This window comes from Chelonia mydas, chromosome 6, assembly GCF_015237465.2.
Source record: "Chelonia mydas isolate rCheMyd1 chromosome 6, rCheMyd1.pri.v2, whole genome shotgun sequence".
Classification (NCBI taxonomy): domain Eukaryota; kingdom Metazoa; phylum Chordata; order Testudines; family Cheloniidae; genus Chelonia; species Chelonia mydas.
In genome coordinates this window covers 130,608,968-130,627,125 of record NC_051246.2, presented here as the reverse complement: position 1 = coordinate 130,627,125, position 18,158 = coordinate 130,608,968, and the positions used below count along the sequence as shown (strand labels likewise).

General features: G+C 41.8%; 2 protein-coding genes across 7 annotated transcripts in view; one reads left to right on the top strand and one right to left on the bottom strand.

The window, feature by feature from the left end:
* FANCM (FA complementation group M) overlaps window positions 1-18,158 on the top strand; it is a 182,316-nt gene that overhangs the window by 157,243 nt on the left and 6,915 nt on the right. For all 3 annotated transcript variants that reach the window (XM_043549768.1, XM_037901395.2, XM_043549767.1), the window contains one exon: window positions 17,301-17,423. The gene's annotated coding sequence lies outside the window, so the exon portion shown is untranslated. The remainder of the gene's footprint in view (window positions 1-17,300; window positions 17,424-18,158) is intronic.
* Window positions 1,368-18,158, bottom strand: part of MIS18BP1 (MIS18 binding protein 1) — a 33,475-nt gene continuing 16,684 nt past the window's right edge. For 3 of the 4 annotated variants that reach the window (XM_043549775.1, XM_037901401.2, XM_043549774.1), the window contains exons 10-17: window positions 16,272-16,383; window positions 12,313-13,228; window positions 10,364-10,533; window positions 8,041-8,189; window positions 6,631-6,776; window positions 4,175-4,259; window positions 2,161-2,221; window positions 1,368-1,922 (exon numbers count right to left, since the gene is read on the bottom strand). In XM_043549775.1, the coding sequence (XP_043405710.1) occupies window positions 1,825-1,922; window positions 2,161-2,221; window positions 4,175-4,259; window positions 6,631-6,776; window positions 8,041-8,189; window positions 10,364-10,533; window positions 12,313-13,228; window positions 16,272-16,383 (1,737 nt within the window). In that variant the 3' untranslated portion in view covers window positions 1,368-1,824. The other variant, XM_043549773.1, reaches the window with a different exon arrangement.

Genomic DNA, 18,158 nt, shown 5'->3' with positions numbered 1-18,158 from the left:
CACTCTGCTCAGGCCTCAACCCTAAGCAAGCCTCTAATTACCAAAGCAATGGACTAGCTTCCTTACAGCAAGCTGTTTCCTACAGCAGCCACAGCTCCTGCCTCAGTTTGTTCCACTGTTAACTAAAATCTGTGCCAGCACCTGCCTGACTTTTCTGTTCTAGTGGTGTCTTCTACCCCTGTGCCTCACTCTCTAATTAATCAGGCAATAGTCCAGGAAATAAGTTAGTGTGGCTCAAAACTCTACTTTACTCAAGTACTTCACACATTTTAAGATGTTTGTTTTAACTCTACCATTTCCATTCATATTCTGTGAACGCCTAATGAACTTGCTCCATCAGTTACCTAAAGTGAAATTTTTTTTCCAACTGAGATTTAAGTCCTACCTAACAGCTTTCTAAAAAGGTCTGCTGCTGTTGTGGGCACAAATGCAGGAGGTCTAGGTAAGATCTCTCTAATGGTGAAATTGGTTGATTCCACTCCCCTCACCACAACCAAAACTAGGCATCTGAACCTCATAGAGCTGTAGGTTAAAACAAGTTGAACTGCCTTTAGTTTGCCCTTCACTGGGGTACATAGAAGCATCCCTCAGCCTATCAGAGCGTAGTGTAGAACAGACTTGCAGTCTGTGATATCAGTCAGCAGTTATATGAACTTGTGGGGCTTTAATTCCTGCCCTGTACCAAGGAGTCTGGCAAAGTCTGCCTACACCTCAGGAGGCAGAACAGAACTAATCCTCACAGCAAGTTACAGAAACAGATCCTTAATTAAGCCCCCTAGCTTTGTATAAAGCTAGACTCTGAGCATGGCCCCAAACTCTGCTTATGGAAATACCAGATCCCATGGAGGTGATAACAGGGCTACAATATCAGTGGGTAGGTACAAGAAGTGGCAGGGCAAGTCCTATAGCTTATTGAAGTGGGCACTGCTAAGAAGGGAGGCATGCCCAACCTTCCTCCATCCTGAGAAACATTAAGTTGGGAACCCTGCCTCAATTCACCCTGCACTATTAAAGACAGAGCTAGAGGAAAGTAACAGCTAGGGACACATTAAGGCTCACTAGGGTGAAAGCCTCCCTGGATGGTTCTGAGGATATTGCAACGAGGCAGAGAGATGCACCTGCTGTCAGGCCCTAGGTGCTGAAAAGTAGGACTTGTGTTTTCTTCAAGCCTCATATACAGATCCTACATGGCCAGAGATCCCTCCTTCCCCCAATTTAAAAAGGCTTTATTAAAAAAAAAATCCTACACACTAACTGAAGGGTACAGGTTTACAACCTGAAGCAGCTGGTAATTAACTGATATTATAATTACACCTTTAAATCATTTACTATAATAATGACATGATCATGAAACAGTTTGAGACATCTGAAAAGCATTGAGAAGAGTTATTTAATAAAAATACAGGTGGTCTCAATATAGGAAATTAAAAGGCCATTTCATTACAAACCCTATTGGAGATTTATTACACTACCATTTTTAAAACATCATTTTTACCTTAAGGAAAAACAACTTTTGACACTAATTGGTATTTTATAAATTTTCCCCAGAAGAGGAAGTGAAGTGAAAGGTACACCTTGAATTGGGACAGAGTGTTTCAATTTACACAGAAGATCAAGCATTATTAATCTCCTCAACAGGCATGAATGAAACAAGACGAACATAATTGGACACCTTAAAACACTACAGGCCAAATATTAGTGTGTGAAGGCCAAGTATGGGAGCACAAGTTGAAAGGGGTGGCTGAAGCCCCTTGGAATATTTTGCCCTTTAATTCAGTACGAGAGTTACAGTAAATGTTAAACTATTTACAACCATGGACTTGGTTAAGTAGAAAAATAGGAATCTTCTTGCTCTTCTTCATCAGACCGCTCTGCTGCTTCACCTACGAACAGCTTCCCTATAACAGAGTCATTCACTGCACCTGCAACAAGGAAAGCATTGGGGGGAAAGTTGACTGGAGTAGAAGAGCGCTTATAGAAGTCAGATACAGATATAGAAGTGCAGGCAGGAAGTGAATTGCTGCTGATTTTGCTCCAACAGAACAACTTTAGGGAGCATGCTGCTGCACTCCTAGCTTGAAGGTAGCAATCACCTTCAACTCAGCATCTCAAAGGATTAGGCCTGAAATGAGGAAAAGCAGCAAGGATAACAAAGCTCACCTTGATCAAAGGCAAATGTGGTGGTTCTTCCAGTGGCTGGAGTGGTAAACACAGTTCGAGCCTGATTTAAATGACAGGGGGGAAAGTTTACACAACTTTGTCCATTTTTGCATCAACTATAATGAAGATACTAGTTCACTATTAGAATGCAATTATGTGTGGTGTAGGGCCCCATTCAGTAGCTGGCCTCAGACCGTCCACCAGATGGGGGAACACCTACTTTGTGAATCCCACCAGGGCTTTGGCATGACCTAGGTACCAGGAAGCAGTCGATTTTGCACATGCCCACTGGAGGGAACTTAGGTGCCGTAACTGTGGGGTGAGGCAGCAGCTGAGCTTGGGTGGAGAAATTTTAGGCACTTAGGGGCAGAGTCACAAAGACGCCTCGGCATTGTGATCTGGAGCATTGCTAGGCCTAACTGGGTAGGTGCCTGGGAAATCAGGGATTCACAAAGCCTGACTTTTGCACCCAGGCTCCTACATGCTGAATGGAGGAAGCTGCACCGGAGAACAGGATTTACAAAAATCATCCTGCTAGCTGGCTCCTTGCCCAAGCTAGGTCATGGGAAGTGCCAACATGAGGAGGGTATTAGGTGCCCATCGCCAAGAGAGGGGCAGGGTTTAAGTCCAGGCTACAGGGAGGCACTTCCCTCAACTTCAAACACTGATGGCATTAGGCACTTTTTAATTTTTAATAGTAAGAGGAGCTCCCTCAACTTTTATCCCAGTGGTTAGGGTACTCACCTGGATAGTGGGAGACCTCTGGTTCAAATTTCTCCCACTCCCTCCACAACAGGGAGCAGGGATTTGAACGGAGATTACCCCCTCTCAGGTGAGTGCCCTAACCACTGGGCGATGGGGGAATCCCGCAGGCGCGCCTGTTGAAGCTGTTCCATGGTGGATACCTGATGTTTAAAAAAAATCATTAGATTGGGGGACTGGACCTTCCCGGGTGAGTGCTCTAACCCCCAGACTATCGCATCACTAATGCTCTCTCTCTCTGGCTACATGATTCTTTACTTAAACCATAGTACAACAGCTTCAACAGGAGAGACAGAGGGAGCTCCACATCAGAATAGCTCATAGCTCAACCGTTAGAGCAAATGTGAGAGCTGGCAGATCCCAGCTCAAAACCTCCCTTCCCCTCAGCTGGAGGAGTCTCCGGCATCCCAGCTGAGAACTGTGACCACCAGTCTAAGAGTTTTGAAGGAGGCCTTCTGTTGTGTAAGCTTCCCTAGAGGGGTCTGATTCAGTAAGGGAGCTTATCAGACAGGACCTTGGAGGCTAATTAGGTATTTATCTGCCTCTCTTTTCCTAGTTTTTGCATCGCTCTGAGCCTTAGGAAGCTGGATGCCTGACCTGGTGATGCAGTGCACATAATTCAGAGGTGGATACAGACACTTGAACTTTTACTGCAAAAATTAAGCACCAAACAAGTTTAGGTGCCTACAGGGTTTGGGGGCATCTGTGAATCCCCATGCAGCCTAATTCTGGTATTTAAGTGCCTAACTAGGCAGTTAGGTGCCCACACTGCTTCCCGCAGCTCCCATTGGCCAGGAACAGCAAACCACAGCCACTGGGAGCTGCAAACAGTCAATGTAAACAAACTGTCTCGCAGCCTGCCCGCGGATTACCCTGACAGGCCACAGGTCGCCTACCACTGACCTACGGGGCTACGCAGCAGCTGATCACATGTTCTGAGGAGCTACATTTTGGACTTTGGCACCTAAAGTGCTAGTTAGGTTCCTAGATCCCTTTGTGGATCTAGCTCCTAGTGTTTCGGAATTTAGTCGTTGCAGAGAATTGCCATTTTCTGGCTAGAAGTTGTTTTCTCCAACATAGTAAAAGCTCCCAGTCTTCAAAACTGTAACAAATAGGTCTACAATTACAGCTTTGCAATTCTGGGATTTTTCTGATTCCATTCAGCAGGAGGAACAACGCACAGGGACTAGGGTTACATACTCCATGCTAGCATTACTAGTTTTCAGTTCAAATTACAGGAAAAAATCATTACCGATTTCTTCTTGATGTTGCCCCAGGTACCCTTCTTGCCTTGTGTGTTCTTTTGCATTCTAAACACATACTTATCATAGTCATGCCTGTAAATACAAACAGGTCAGTCAGTATTACTGGTGTAATTACAGCCATTATAAATAAGTTACCCCTGTAGACAGAAAGGTAACCAAACCATTTTAAAGAAAAACTGATACCATATTTAGTCTTTTTTAAAAAGCCAGCACTATAGTTCTGTGCATGAATTGTATGATAAACTTTATAGTAACACAGTAGTCAGAATGCGCGACAGCTCTCTGAAGTGAGAGACCAGTGAAACAGTCAGCATCCTCCTTTAAAATATATAGTGCTTATCCCTTCCATTCACAAGTTAGCACTAGCTAAGCTTAGCATCCCAGAAGCTGCTGCTTCCTCAGTCAACCCCGGAAGTGAAGCCTTTTGTATTGGCCACAGTAGTAGGAATTCTACTTCAGGACTTCTAGGAACTACTGAGGGTTCTCAACCAACTTTGGCCAGGTCTACACTACAAACTTTACTGGTATAATAATACTGATTAGGGATGCAGTTCTTTAGGACATTTTTATACCAGCAAAAAGCTCTACTGTAGACTGTGTAGATGCGGTTATACTACCGAAAAAGTCTCTTTCATAGATCATAAGGCCAGAACTGTGACCTTCTCAACTGGTCTCCGTGCATAACACAAGCCATAGAATTTCCCTGCAATAATTCCTGTTCGAACTAAAGCAGATCTTGATTTAAAAATTGATAGTGATGGAGACTCCACCACAACCTTGAATAAGTTGTTCCAGTGGCTACTTATCCTCACTGTTTTAAAGTCTGAATTGGTTTAGCTTTAACTTCCAGGCCATGGAACTTTTCCCAGTATAAGCTGCGTCTCCCCCTAGAGGGGTTTGCCAGTAGAGCTATCCCAGCTAACCTTTTCCTAGTATTCTCTGGGGTGGCGGGTACTGTGCTACCATCTAAGCCTTATGCACAGGTTGTCAGGATTACCATAGACTTGCAGATATGTGTAATGGAGAAAGAGGAAACATCAAATGGCTGATGGCAATTCAAACCCAATTTTTACCTTAAAAAGAAACACACACACACACACACACCCACCCCACACACACTAAACTCGACGCATGAATGAAGTGAAAGGTGCTCAGATACATTGGCAGTGGACCACTAACAAAAAACCCCAAGAAAGATACAACAAATCCTACACTACTACATATTTCACGACTACCCTATGCTTCACGTTTTCCACACTTAAGATGCTTTTTTGCACTTTTTAATTTCCCGATTGGTATGAAGGAATCTAGTTTGGAACTAAAGCTAAAAATACTTGAAGTGATACAAGTGAAGTGCTGTGTTTGGCTCTTAAATCATCTTTAAATGCTAACATTCTGTTCCTCCTTTTCCTTTTTGCAAATTGCCTGAACACAACACTCATGGCTCCCCCTTCCAAACATTCAATTTGCAAGCAATTGAAAATGACAAGTCCACTTCTGAACCAAATTTCTTCAGATTTTTTGAAGAAATTCCACTGCCAGCAGAAAGACCCTGCTAAATATGAAACTCAATCACTAATCATAAGAGTGAAAAAGGGCAATCAATTCATCAATTTCTTAGATGTTTATTTTCAAATTCACATAGTTCAAATAGCATGAGCAATTTTGTTAAACATCTCTCTGTCCAACCAAAAATTCACAGGAATGCAGGATTTCCTATGCAGGAGCCTAGCCTGCATGCAAAACCAATATCCCAGCTCCAACAATTGCCCGTTACTGATGTTTCAGAGGAAGGCAAAAAAAAAAAGCACACAAAACCGGAGAGAAATATAACGTAATGTACCTGAACAACTACAATTAAACACAACAGGAACTTGCTGTTGTGTCCTTACAGAATCTTTCAAATGCTGGGTTTTTATTTAAGATATAAACTCTTAGTATTCATCTCGAACACTTCTTGGACCTCAGCTCTGAAGCATGGAGACAGTTTTGCTAAGTCTTAATTAAATGTTCCAATTCGCATTTCCATGAAGCTGACACATTATTAATTCCAGGGTGCCATCCAAGCCAGCTTCAAAATATTAAATTTCTTAAAAGTCTACTCTTTGGTTGTAAAGTTTAAACACCTGGCCAGCGACTGCAATTTATATGAAAAAGGTAGAGCCTGAACAGTGCAGTTCCCTAGGGAGCTGGTGGAATCTCCATCCTTAGAGGTTTTTAAGGCCCGGCTTGACAAAGCCCTGGCTGGGATGATTTAGTTGGTGTTGGTCCTGCCTTGAGCAGGGGTTGGACTAGATGACCTCCTGAGGTCCCTTCCACCCCTAATCTTCTATGATTCTGTGATAATGCCCATCAGAACCTGCTCCCCGCCTTTCAAGTAGAAAGACATAACTGAGAAACTCTTTGGGCAATTACACAATGAACAGCAGTTTGTAGCTCTTACCTGTTGATAGATCCCAGCATGCCAGGGCTAATATGATCACACTGAGGGGTTTTTACCAAGGGGAAGACAGCTGAGGAAGGTGTGATTGGATTGCTGTCCATAAGCTGGAAGACATCATCATCTTGGCTTTCCCGAAATGTTGGGAGCTACAAGAAAATCACACCATCGTCGTCATCAATGAACTAGCACTTTTAGAAACCTATACATCTAGGACAGTGAATTAAAGATGCACCTTACTTATTCTGCTTTCCCCTCTGTAGTCTCTTGTTAAGGAGCACAGACGAAATAGCCTGCAGCCAAATGCTTTTTTATTTGGACAGCAAAAGCCACAGCACTTTTTTTTGTTTTAGCAGACACCAAGAATATTGGACTGGGTTTTGAGAGTGAGATGGGAAGAGATTTAAAAGTTGCCTTAAAATTTTATTTAGCAGCTTTCAAGATATTTCAATCCATATTAAGTTTTCCTTGGCACGAGATGGATTTGGTTTTCAAATAAGCCTCAATTCAGCCTCCTTTTATGCATGCACAGTTTTACATGTGCACTTTTTAAAAACTAATGGCTGCTGTCAGGTTTATGCTTGTGAAGTCTGTCTGTACACACGGGATAAGGCTTGACAAGCATGCATGCAGGTGTATGTACCCACAAAGGGAATACCCACCTTTAAAAAAAATAATCAGACCACACAACTGTGGAATTTTTCCATCAACTACTAGTCACACAGAAACCTAGCCATCACTTTGATCTCACTTGCAGAATAAAAATTCTAACTGTAATTACAGGAGACAGAACCTCCAGACAGTTTTATTACCTGCCTCATTTTAGATTTATAAGAAACTTCCCTTCGTATTCAACCTGTCTTCAAACAAGCACTAAAACAACATCTTTCAAAATGGTCTCTGAGCCATAGCCAGGTCTGGAAGTGAATTGAAAGGGACATAACATGTCCTGAAAGGGAAAGTATTGCTAGATTTCATGTCACCTCCTCTTCAAATTTGCCCAAGAAAGTCAGATTAGAGTAGTAGCTGGGAAAACCATTACCATCAAGGTTCTTGAAGACAGCCCCTCAAATAAATCCTGGTGCACTATGTGACAAGAGGAGGCTGGGGAAATAAACCTTGTAACATTGCTATCCGTAGCTTAAAGGAACCTATTCTAGCTATTTCTTAGACTCTTCTTTGGAAGTTCAAGTCTCTGCAGTACTTTTGATTGAAGGCCAGACGCTTGCAGCAGCCAGACATGTCTAGAAGCACATCTAGGAAACCCAGATTGCCAACACTCGGCCATAAGTGGTCAAAGATATAAGCCCTTTCTCCCAGCACAAGTCACTGACCTATGATCCAAGAAATTGAACGGGCAGATTTTTAAAACAGAAGATTTGATTTAATATATTTTTTAAATTACAGATTTACCTTTACTCTTCTATTCTGTAGCGGTGTTGCAGTGAAAATATCATCGTGGTCATCCTTTGGCAAATGCTCCAGGAAGTCCCTCATCTGTTGTTTCCTTTTAAACGTTCCCACCTTAGCAGTTATCATTACCGGTTGTTTCTTATCTGAATCTGCCAACATATTACATTTGTTCAGAGGTACTGGCTACGTTATTTGGCCTTACAGATTATTATTTATAGACAATACTGTTGTGAAGCATAATCCACAGTCTTACGATCTTTGGAGTTTTCCTGCTCCCGGTACTTCTAGTTTCTATAGAATTTACACACACAAAAAAAAAAGAAAAGTCTAGCCCTTATCTCAATTGGATGTTGACTCTGCAGCCTTATGGCAGCATTGTAAACATCAATTTTTTAGCTATTTTATTGGGCAGTTAAGCAGAAATAGTCTTTGTGTTGGCATATCAGACATTAGGTTTCTGTTGTACAGAATCTGTGAGCTCAGGTGCCTTCGGCTTCATTGCGTCTCAGATCTTCTGTGCAATAGACTGAGCAGACCTGAGATAGATTCAGCAGCTTCTGGAATGCTCATTCCAGAACTAACTTTGTACAGTTCAATGAGGACTCCACCCTCTGCGGATCTGAAGCCACTTAGTTCTCACAGTTGATAAATTACAGTATTTATTTGTATATTGAGTATTTAACATTAAAGCTTCAAAACAGACATGGGGACTAGCAAATGGGAGATGGTGTAATGGGTTGTGAAAGTATGTATGAAACACCACACTGCCACCCAGCAGATGGCCTGCCAGGAGACGTCTGCTAGGGAGGCAGACGTGGTTGCCTGTGCCCACAATGAGTGTGTCATAATGGCGTCAGGTGGCAGGGTGCTGGACTGCCTGAGACCCATTTTGAAATTCATTGGGAGGAGAGGGTTTGGCCCCTGAAGCAGTCAGCAGTGGCTACGAACAGTCTGGGAGAGGCCTGAAAGAAGCGAGTTCTGAGCAGACAAAGCCAGTGCATGGCGGACATCAAGGGAGTGAAGAGTCCTGTTTGCAGGAGTGGAATGCAGCTCAGGATGGAAAACTAGAAGGAGAACAGATCATTTGAAGTGGAAGAATTCTGACACCACCTTTGGGAGGAACGTGGGATGCAGTCATAAGGAAACCTTGTCCCTATTAAATATAGTGTGCGTGTATGGGGGTGGGTGGGTGTGCAGTCAGCTATCATGGCTGCCAGTTTAATGACTCTCCTGGCCAAAGTGATACCCATGAGGAAGGTTACCTTCTTGGAGATGTGAGAGGGAGCACGTTGCCAGAGGTTTTGAAGGGAGGTGGAGAGGCAAAGATTAAAGTCCCATAGATACATAGCTTTAAGTACCTGAGGGAAGCTGTTGAGAAGGCCTCTCGTGAAGTGAACAGTGGTGGGGTCAGTGTAAACAGAGTCTACATCCACAGGGGGGGAAGAAAGGCATTAAGTGCCTCCAAAGGAACCCCAACAGAGCTGAGGGCAAAGCCCGACATTTTGAGCTCTAGGAGGTAATCCAGGAGGACAGGGATGGATATGGCTAGTATGTGGGCCACAGGTGTACCAGTACCAAGCCAGCAGCGCCAGGTCATATGCCAGGGGGTGAGATGCGTGGGTACAGGAGTCCGAGCTTTTCCTGGAAGCAGGGGAGAATATCAGGTGCACCTCAGAGAAACTGTTGGAGCCTGACAAAGCCTCCGGGAGCGGTGGAGTCGTTGGTACAGGGGGTCCGCAACACACAGCCTGGAAATGCTGCTTCTGGAGCAGGGACGGTTCATCCACCAGAGTGGGTGGTTCGATTGTAACAAGCAGCAGAGAATGCACGTCGGACAGTTTGAGATGCACCAATGGGAGAAACGGTTCACAGTGTCCTGGAGTACAGGGAACGTCCCTGTGAGCACCTGAGGCGGGCGGTGATGTCTGTGGTACCGAGTGGGCTGACAGGTGTGGAGATGCTGGCAGCATGGATGGTGTGCACCCTGGCGAGCGGTTCAGGTGGGCAGCCTTATTTTCACAACAAGGAAATTTAGGCTGCTGCAAATGTTGTGCACCTCTTCAGTTCTTACTGGGCTAACAATATTACAGGATTTACAGACTGATATTAGATTCTATTCAGCAGATAATAGATTCTATTCTATCTGTACTGGATTAAATCCAATGCATCACTATCAATTTACATACTACACATGCAATAATACCACTTCTGTGTAAGTCTACCTGCTTAGTGTGGACTGAATTTAAAAAAAAACTGCTTGAAAAAAATCAGAAAAAGGAAGAAATAGAAGGAACAAATGTGATTTGGGCAGAAAAGCCAGTACCTTTTTGTCCTTTTTTATCTAACACAGTCTTTGTGGCATGCTTTTTGGAACCTTTTGTCTGATGCTCTTCCATATATTTCTGCTGGCATTCTTCCGCAGATCGAGTACCCAAAGCCATTGCTACATCCAACCAAAAGCCATTCTTGTGTTTTGGAAAAGAAGCAACAGCCCTGTAAAGAGAGCAAAACGTTTAATAATCTATAGCTAGAAGAAATGGGTTGAACTACATGTTCATTCAAAAGTCAAACCTCTGATCTACAAAAGTCATAAGACAGACTGAATCTAACATTTAAATTGTTAGGTTTAAAAAAATAAAATCAAATTTTATAAAAGACAGACTCCTTTTCTTAGGAATGTAGAAATTGCTAGACCAGACCAATGGTCCTTCTAATCCAGAATCTTGCCTCCAAAAGCAGGCAGTGCCAGACAATCTGGAGGAAGGTGTAAAACCTTCATCACAGACAATCATGCCGTGACCTGCACATGGGCAGAGGTTCTTCCTAATCTCAGGCAGAGTAGTTTTTTACACCCTGAAACATGAATTTATTTCTGTTTTAAGTGGTTTTTTTTATCCTAAAATAACTGTAGTCATTCTTATTATTCACAGAAGTGTCAAATCCTGCTCAGGTTTCAGAGTGGTAGCCATGCTAGTCTGTATCAGCAAAAACAACGAGGAGTCCTTGTGGCACCTTAGAAACTAACACATTTATTTGGGCATAAGCTTTCGTGGGCTAAAACCCACTTCATCAGATGCATGGAGTGGAAAATACTGTAGAGAGGTATAAATACACAGCATATGAAAAGATGGGAGTTGCCTTACCAAGTCAGGGATCAGTGCTAACGAGCCAATTCAATTAAGGTGGAAATGGGCTATTCTCAACAGTTGACAAGAAGGGAGGAAAAATCACTTTTGTAGTGCTAATGAGTTCCATGTAATCAAGGTAGCCCATTTCAAACAGTTGACAAGAAGGTGCAAGTATCAGCAGGGGGAAAATTAGTTTTTGTAGTGACCCATCCACTCCCAGTCTTTATTCAGGCCTAATTTGATGGTTCTTGGCCTCATCAATGCCTTGTGGCAATGAGTACCACAAGTTAATTTCCCTGTAAATTTTAAGTGTTAGAATTTTTTTTTTTTAACATCCCCTTCCTATTGTATTTGGAGGGAGCAAATGGTAGTTCCCACTTATCTTTATCTCATTCATTAGTTTGTGTGCTTCTATTATGTCACCTCTTATTCACCTGCTCCTTCAACTAAACAGTCCTGAGCTCTCTAAATTTCCTCATGTGAAAAATCTTTCACACTTAGAAACATTAGCACATTCAACTGAAGAATTAAAAAATCTAATTTCTGTGGGGTTTTTATACAACATATATGGTTTACTTTTTGCATATCAACTTCCACAACAAAAGTAAGTGAATTTTTATTTTGTTTCTAGTCATTTTAAATTTCTAGCTTTCCAGCACTGGCACAATGCTGTAATATGTTTGAGCTGCAAACCCTGTCAAAAAAACAGGAGACTCATGTTCAAGAAAAATTGGTTTAAATCAAAATTTAAAGGTTTTGCATAACTTATTTTACCAAAACCTACATTGTCTGTGTCTTTCATTTCAAATTTTTTTTTATTTTTTTATTTTTTTTAGGTGTACAGGATTGTATTGTCTGGAGAAATACTCAAAAGTTCACGATTTTTTTTTTTTTTTTTAAAGTCTGAAAAAGACAAAGTTCCAAATTTAAGAAACAGATAAGGACTGAAAATGAAACATGAAAAACTTGAACAGAATAGTCTAAGCACATATTAAAGACACACTAGTGTAATTGGTACGTCTTACTCTACCTTGACTGAGAAGTAATCAAAGCGATGCTAAGCTAATCTAAATGCTCAAGTCTAATACATTGCTTAAAAGTCCAGGTAGATTGCTGTTTTTTGTTACCAAGCGTAACTGCTTGCCTGTGTAGTTTCTGTAGTTCTCTCTCAGTCCAGTCTTCAGTTGCACCTGGAAAAGACTCCAAGAAATTCTGCACCTCTCTCTTGTCAGATTCCTTTGACTTCACCGCTGAAGACTTTGTACTGTTGGTAATCTTGCAATCAGGTTTTTTGGCAGATACTTTTGATTTCTTTTCTTTTCTTTGAAATTCTCTATCCCAGTCTTCTGTCTCGGTTTCTGACTCAAACACATATGTTGGAGGGTTAATACTCGCTTTTCTTGTGTTTCGTGTGCTATCAATCAAAGGGGCACTGCTGGACCCACCAGCAGGAGCCTTCGCTTTAGGTTCCACTTCTGATTGTTTCTTCTGGTCAGACAGCTCTATCCTTAACTGTCTGTTGTGAGAGGAAGTGGCTGCAGAATTTTCTATTTTTCTTTGCTCCGAGGATTTTTTCTTTGTATCGCTCTGTGAACTCTTAGCATCAGAGGAAGATTTATAATTATGAATCTCTCTTTCCAAAGAGGGTTTTGTTTTCCTTTTGATAGACAGAGGGATATCTTCATTAGAGTCTTCCTCATCCTTGCTTGAGGATTCTTCTGTAGACAGTTTGTCTTGGCAAAACTGTTTCAGTGACCTTAGAGAATACTTGCAAGTCTTTAGCTCTCTCCTTGAGTTTGTTTTGCAATTTCTGGTCTCAATTCCATATTTTGAAATATTTTGCTCTGCATTTTTTTCTGCAGTCTGGCTATTATATGTTAGGTTATTTTGATACAGCTTTTTATGCTTCAAGGGCGTCAACACAACAGTCCTTTTATCAATATTATTAAGTTCAGCTTCAGTGTCACTTTCATCAGGATCTGAAATAAAACGTCTAGGGTCTCTTTTGTCACTGGACCCAATTTCTTTTTTGAAATTTGCTCTCTTCTCATAGATTTTTCCTAAAAGAAAAAATATTATATACAGGTTTTCACATACACCAAAACACGTTTTACATGTGATGTAGCGTTGCACACTGTTAAACAACTATACCGTGCGCCCCGTACAGCAGCTACATTCAACCCCTTGTACAGTTGTTAAAGCTGGATGCTCCATTCCACTTCTACTGGCAGAATCCAGTGGAACAGGATTGAGGCAAGCAGCAACTCCCCAGTGTGCAAATCCCCTGACTCCACAGAAGCCTCTCCATCAGACTAACAGGAGATTAGGGTTCCAGAGGTCAGGAGGGTGTCCATCAGTTCATGCTGGGCTAGGAAGAAGCTGCCTTAAGAAGACAGCTTTCCTCCCAAACATACAGAAATAATATTGTAAGACCAGTGGGAATTAGTGCCGCTAAGCAGCGTTAACTCTGACCCTGTACTATCCTGTCCCAAACATGAGAAAGATATGGCACAGGCAAGCTGCCGTCACCTTGCATGGACATCCCTTCCAGGTGGTGGAAGAGTCAGTTGCCCAGCATTTGAAGGCTATGGTGCTACGTCATATTTAACATGAGCATTAATTGAAAATTCCACCAGGTGAATATGGCAAACTTTTCTGGGCTCTCTGGTCCATCTCGGGGGTTATGCCTCGGGAAGGTACAATGTAGTCCTATGGGCCCACTTATGCAATCTTGCATATACTTCAATTTACTGAGACTCCACTGAGAAGGCTTATATTTTCAAAACCCTTCTGGAAAGTCAGATGCTACCTAGTATACGTGTGAGGCAATATGGTCCAGCAGTCAGGACACTTGAATGAGGAGGCAGGAGACCTAGGCTCTTTCTGGTTCTGCCACTGACCTGCTGCAGGACCCTGGTCAAGATACTTAACTTTTCTGTCTTAAATATCATCCCCATTTTAAAGGGGGAAACTGATTTTCCTTTGTGAAATACTCTGAGATCTATGGATGAAAAGCACTAGATAAGAGTTAAATATATCAGTTATGTTGGAAGACATTTTCATGCTAATAACTTACTGTGTATTGCACAGATCAAAGAGAAACATGGAATTTTTTCCCCCCAATCTACACCATAAACACATTTTCCCATCTTTATACTTTTCAGTTAGGTACAGTAAGAAATCTATAGAATAGCCTCACTGCACATTTCATGCTCATGAAAGTGAGCAGTAAAAATATATTTCAAGTTTAATTTAAACAACCCAATTATCAGAAAATATATACAGTTCAATTATTAAGATTTTTATGGTTAAGAGGCTTGGGAAGAGATGTTAATAACTAAGGCTTGAGTGGTATCATGTATCAAAGAACGTGGAAGTTCCTTTTTTTTCTTGGAAGAAAATGTAACTTCATGCTCAAACAAAAAATTGAAAAAGTACAAATTTCCAGCAGTCATAGTAAATGTAGAAAAAGTCACAGGTTCATTTTTTTTATTTTAAAGAAGACTGACAAGTGAGGAAGAGAGGCCTGAAGCGGGGTGTGTGCCTGAGATTGAGCCCACACCGCACTCACCCTGGGCAGCAGCGGCTCCTGTTCCCCACAGAGCTGGACCCAACTCCCTACTCCAGGTGGTGCAGCCTAGTGCACAGGTCGATAGCACCGCTCAGGTTTCATAGGGACACAGGAGTCACCACTCCCAGGGTTGAATATGGGGAGAACTCACTCTCTCCCCACCAGGCCTTCCCCTCTTCATGGGTACTTTATTAAAATCACAGACAGAGAAATCATGGTGTCTGTGACTTTTCCACTGCTGTGACAAACTTGCAGCTCTAGTCATAAACAAGTGCAAGATTGTATGTCATCCTGATCCCTGAAAGCCCTTTCAAATCCCTCTTGCTTACACAAGTCAACCTACTTGTAACAAGTAAAGCAAGGAGGATTTGAACCCCAAAAATCTCAGCCACCAAATAAGCTGACAGCCTGTTCTAGATCACAGAGGACACGTTGCACTCATTACATCTGTCTCTTCAAGTTCTTGTATCAGGACATGATATTTCAATTGAGAAGAATCCTTCTCCCTCAACTGCTTAGGGACACATTCTGCTCCCTGAAGTCAGTGGGAGCCCTCAGGTCATTACAGAAGCAGAACTGGTCCATTAGGAAGTAGTTCCATTTAAAAATGCAAACACCCTTTTGCTCACAACAATTGGGGGGGGGGGGGGGGGAAGAGGCAGGCCTGGCCCCGGGCAGGGCTCCTCATACAAAACAAATCTGCTAGGTTTCAGTTAAGTGTACCCAATTAATAGAATCCATCCGAACTGATGAGTAAATTAAGACTATCAAAACCACAAAGAGAATCTTGAAGAGTTAATTCCAACATAAAGAAACTGAACAAACATGGAACATAAAGTCAATAGAAAATGCTACTGTTTTACTCAATCTAAATCATTCAGCTACATGAGTTTTATTTTGGATAAGACCCAGCCAAAATAAAATATTCCCTTCACGCAATAAAGAATTCTATAAGAGAGGCTCTAGTTGTTTCAAAAAGGACACTAACTTTTGTTAACTTAGTTTTATGGGTTTACTGTATATTTCCCAAAAGACTTAAAAGTTGATGATCGAGTGTACTTTTTCCTATTCACGCAGGCTACTTACTTTCTGCACTTCACTCAGTTTCAAAAGTGAAGCTAGACTGATGAACTTTTGTTTATTCTTTCCTTTTTCAGTTGTCACACACTGACAACTCCAAGTCTTATGTGTTCAGATTCACAGCATAGTGTAGCAGAAATTTTAATCAACCTGTTTCCATTTCAATTTATGACAGATAACAAATCTGTCTATTCATGAAGTTTGTATCCCCTCTCTATTTTCACACCACCTATCTATCTTTTGGGCATAAAACTAGTGGACAGTGTTGCTTTAATTATTAAAAAAATCAACTGGCAATCAAGATAGATGAAAAAAGTTCTTAGCATCTAGCATCAACACCATCGTAGTGGTTTTGTTATAGGCCCACATTTAATAGACTATCTTCCCCATTTACAATTACTTCGAGGGGGGGAAATGCACTTCATAGCTTGGAAACACATGGCCATTCTTACCTTTAGATTGGCTTTTAGTTTTTCCTTCACTTGTCTCTGTTGTATCCTCTCTGTTGTTCTTTGGAGAGCTGGAAATGGTTTTCTTTTTGGCTTGTTTACTACTACTACATACCTTGAAAAATAAGAAAATAAATGTGTCTGCCAGAGATTCTACACATCAGCTATAGTAAACCAGTATGGAACAAGCAGCTGTAAATTCTTTGTGTTGCACTCTAAGATGGAGGGGTGGAGGTGTCAGTAATAAACTATATGGCACAGTATTTTGCTATACTGCATCAGTAGTATTTTGTAAATGTTGATGCTCATACAGATTCCACATGGGACATCACAGTGAGACCAAAATAGTAGATCAGGTTTCCTTTAATTTATAGGACCACTGTAACTAAGAAAGTGAGTCTCAAACTGAGGTCCATGGAGCCATTTATATCACGATGGTAAAGCAGCAATGCATCGTCAAGCAATGCTACCAGCTAGCTATTACAGCAAAGTCCAGTCCTCTTAAGGTTTCTAGAGGCTTTTTAGATCAATTAAGCTTAAAAAAAAACCCAAAACAAAAAACCATAACAGCAGCCCCATTTAAGCCCATGCACAACTCAGAAATAACAGCATCTTCCTTTCACTTAAATTCAACCATAATCAAATTTGCCCAGTGTGTTAGAATTAGCCCACAGTTCCAAACACAAAAGACTGATCCAAACTGCAAAGTGACCAGGGAAGATCAGACCAGAAAGAGCTACAGGAGAAGAGGGAACATTTGGTCCTAATGAAAGTGAAGTCCTCCAGCCACTGAGGAAATTAAATTAAACAGCACAGATAAAAAATGTTGATACCTACTGCACTGGCATGAGTTTATTTTCATCTTCTCTCTTTAGTGCTGTCCTAATATTACATTTTTAATATAATCAATATAGTTGTGGAATGAGCATTTTGAGGTTGCAAAGGAATCTCTCTCAGGTGTTTATATGGCACCCATTACCATAGTATGAGAGCGCCTCACAATCTGATGTATTTGTGACTGGTTCCTTCCAGGGTGCCACGTGGAACTGAGGTACCACTGAGCCCTGACGCACCAGCCTGGGCTCCCTCTCACACTGTGCTGCTGTAACAAGCTCCAAAGCCCTCCAGCCTGCACTTTCACCAGCATTCACACAGGTAGGTACACACCCAACTGCAGTTACATGAAGACTCTCTAACAACCAGCTTCCCAGCCTAGGACCCCAGAGCAGTACCGTCCTGCCCTGCTCAAACCTGGCCAGAGTATGGGTTTAATACCTGGTCCACCTCTCCCTCAATGTAAAGAGAGCAATGCACACTTGTGGTAATCAAGCAGAGATTTTCCCCCAAGCACTCCAGTGAAAGCTCACTGGTTTGGATTAAAACATAAAATATATTAACTACAAAAGATAGGTTTTAATGGATTATAAGTGATAGCAAACAGATCAAAGCAGATTACCTAGCAAATAAACAAAAACTGCAAAGTAAGCTTAATATACTAGATAGATTTGATATGAATAGCAGATTCTCACCCTAACTAATGGCACATGCAGACTTGTAGGTTCTTAAGGCACAAGCTACACTTGCTTTGCAGCTTGGAATCCCTGGATGCTTCATACACAGGCCAGAAATCCCTTTAGCCTGGGTCCAGCACTTCCCCCCAGTTCAGTCTTTGTTCCTCAAGTGTTTCCAGGGGTCTTCTTGTGTGGGAAGTGAAGAAGCCCAGATGATGTCACTCCCTGTCTTATATAGCTCTAGCATATGGCGGGAACCCTTTGTCTCAAAGCTTTGGCTCCCAGACCAATTTGTGGAAAAATACTGATATCCCAAGATGGAGTCCAGAATCATGTGGCCTGGTCACATGTCCTTGTAGGGTCATAGCAGCCATTACTT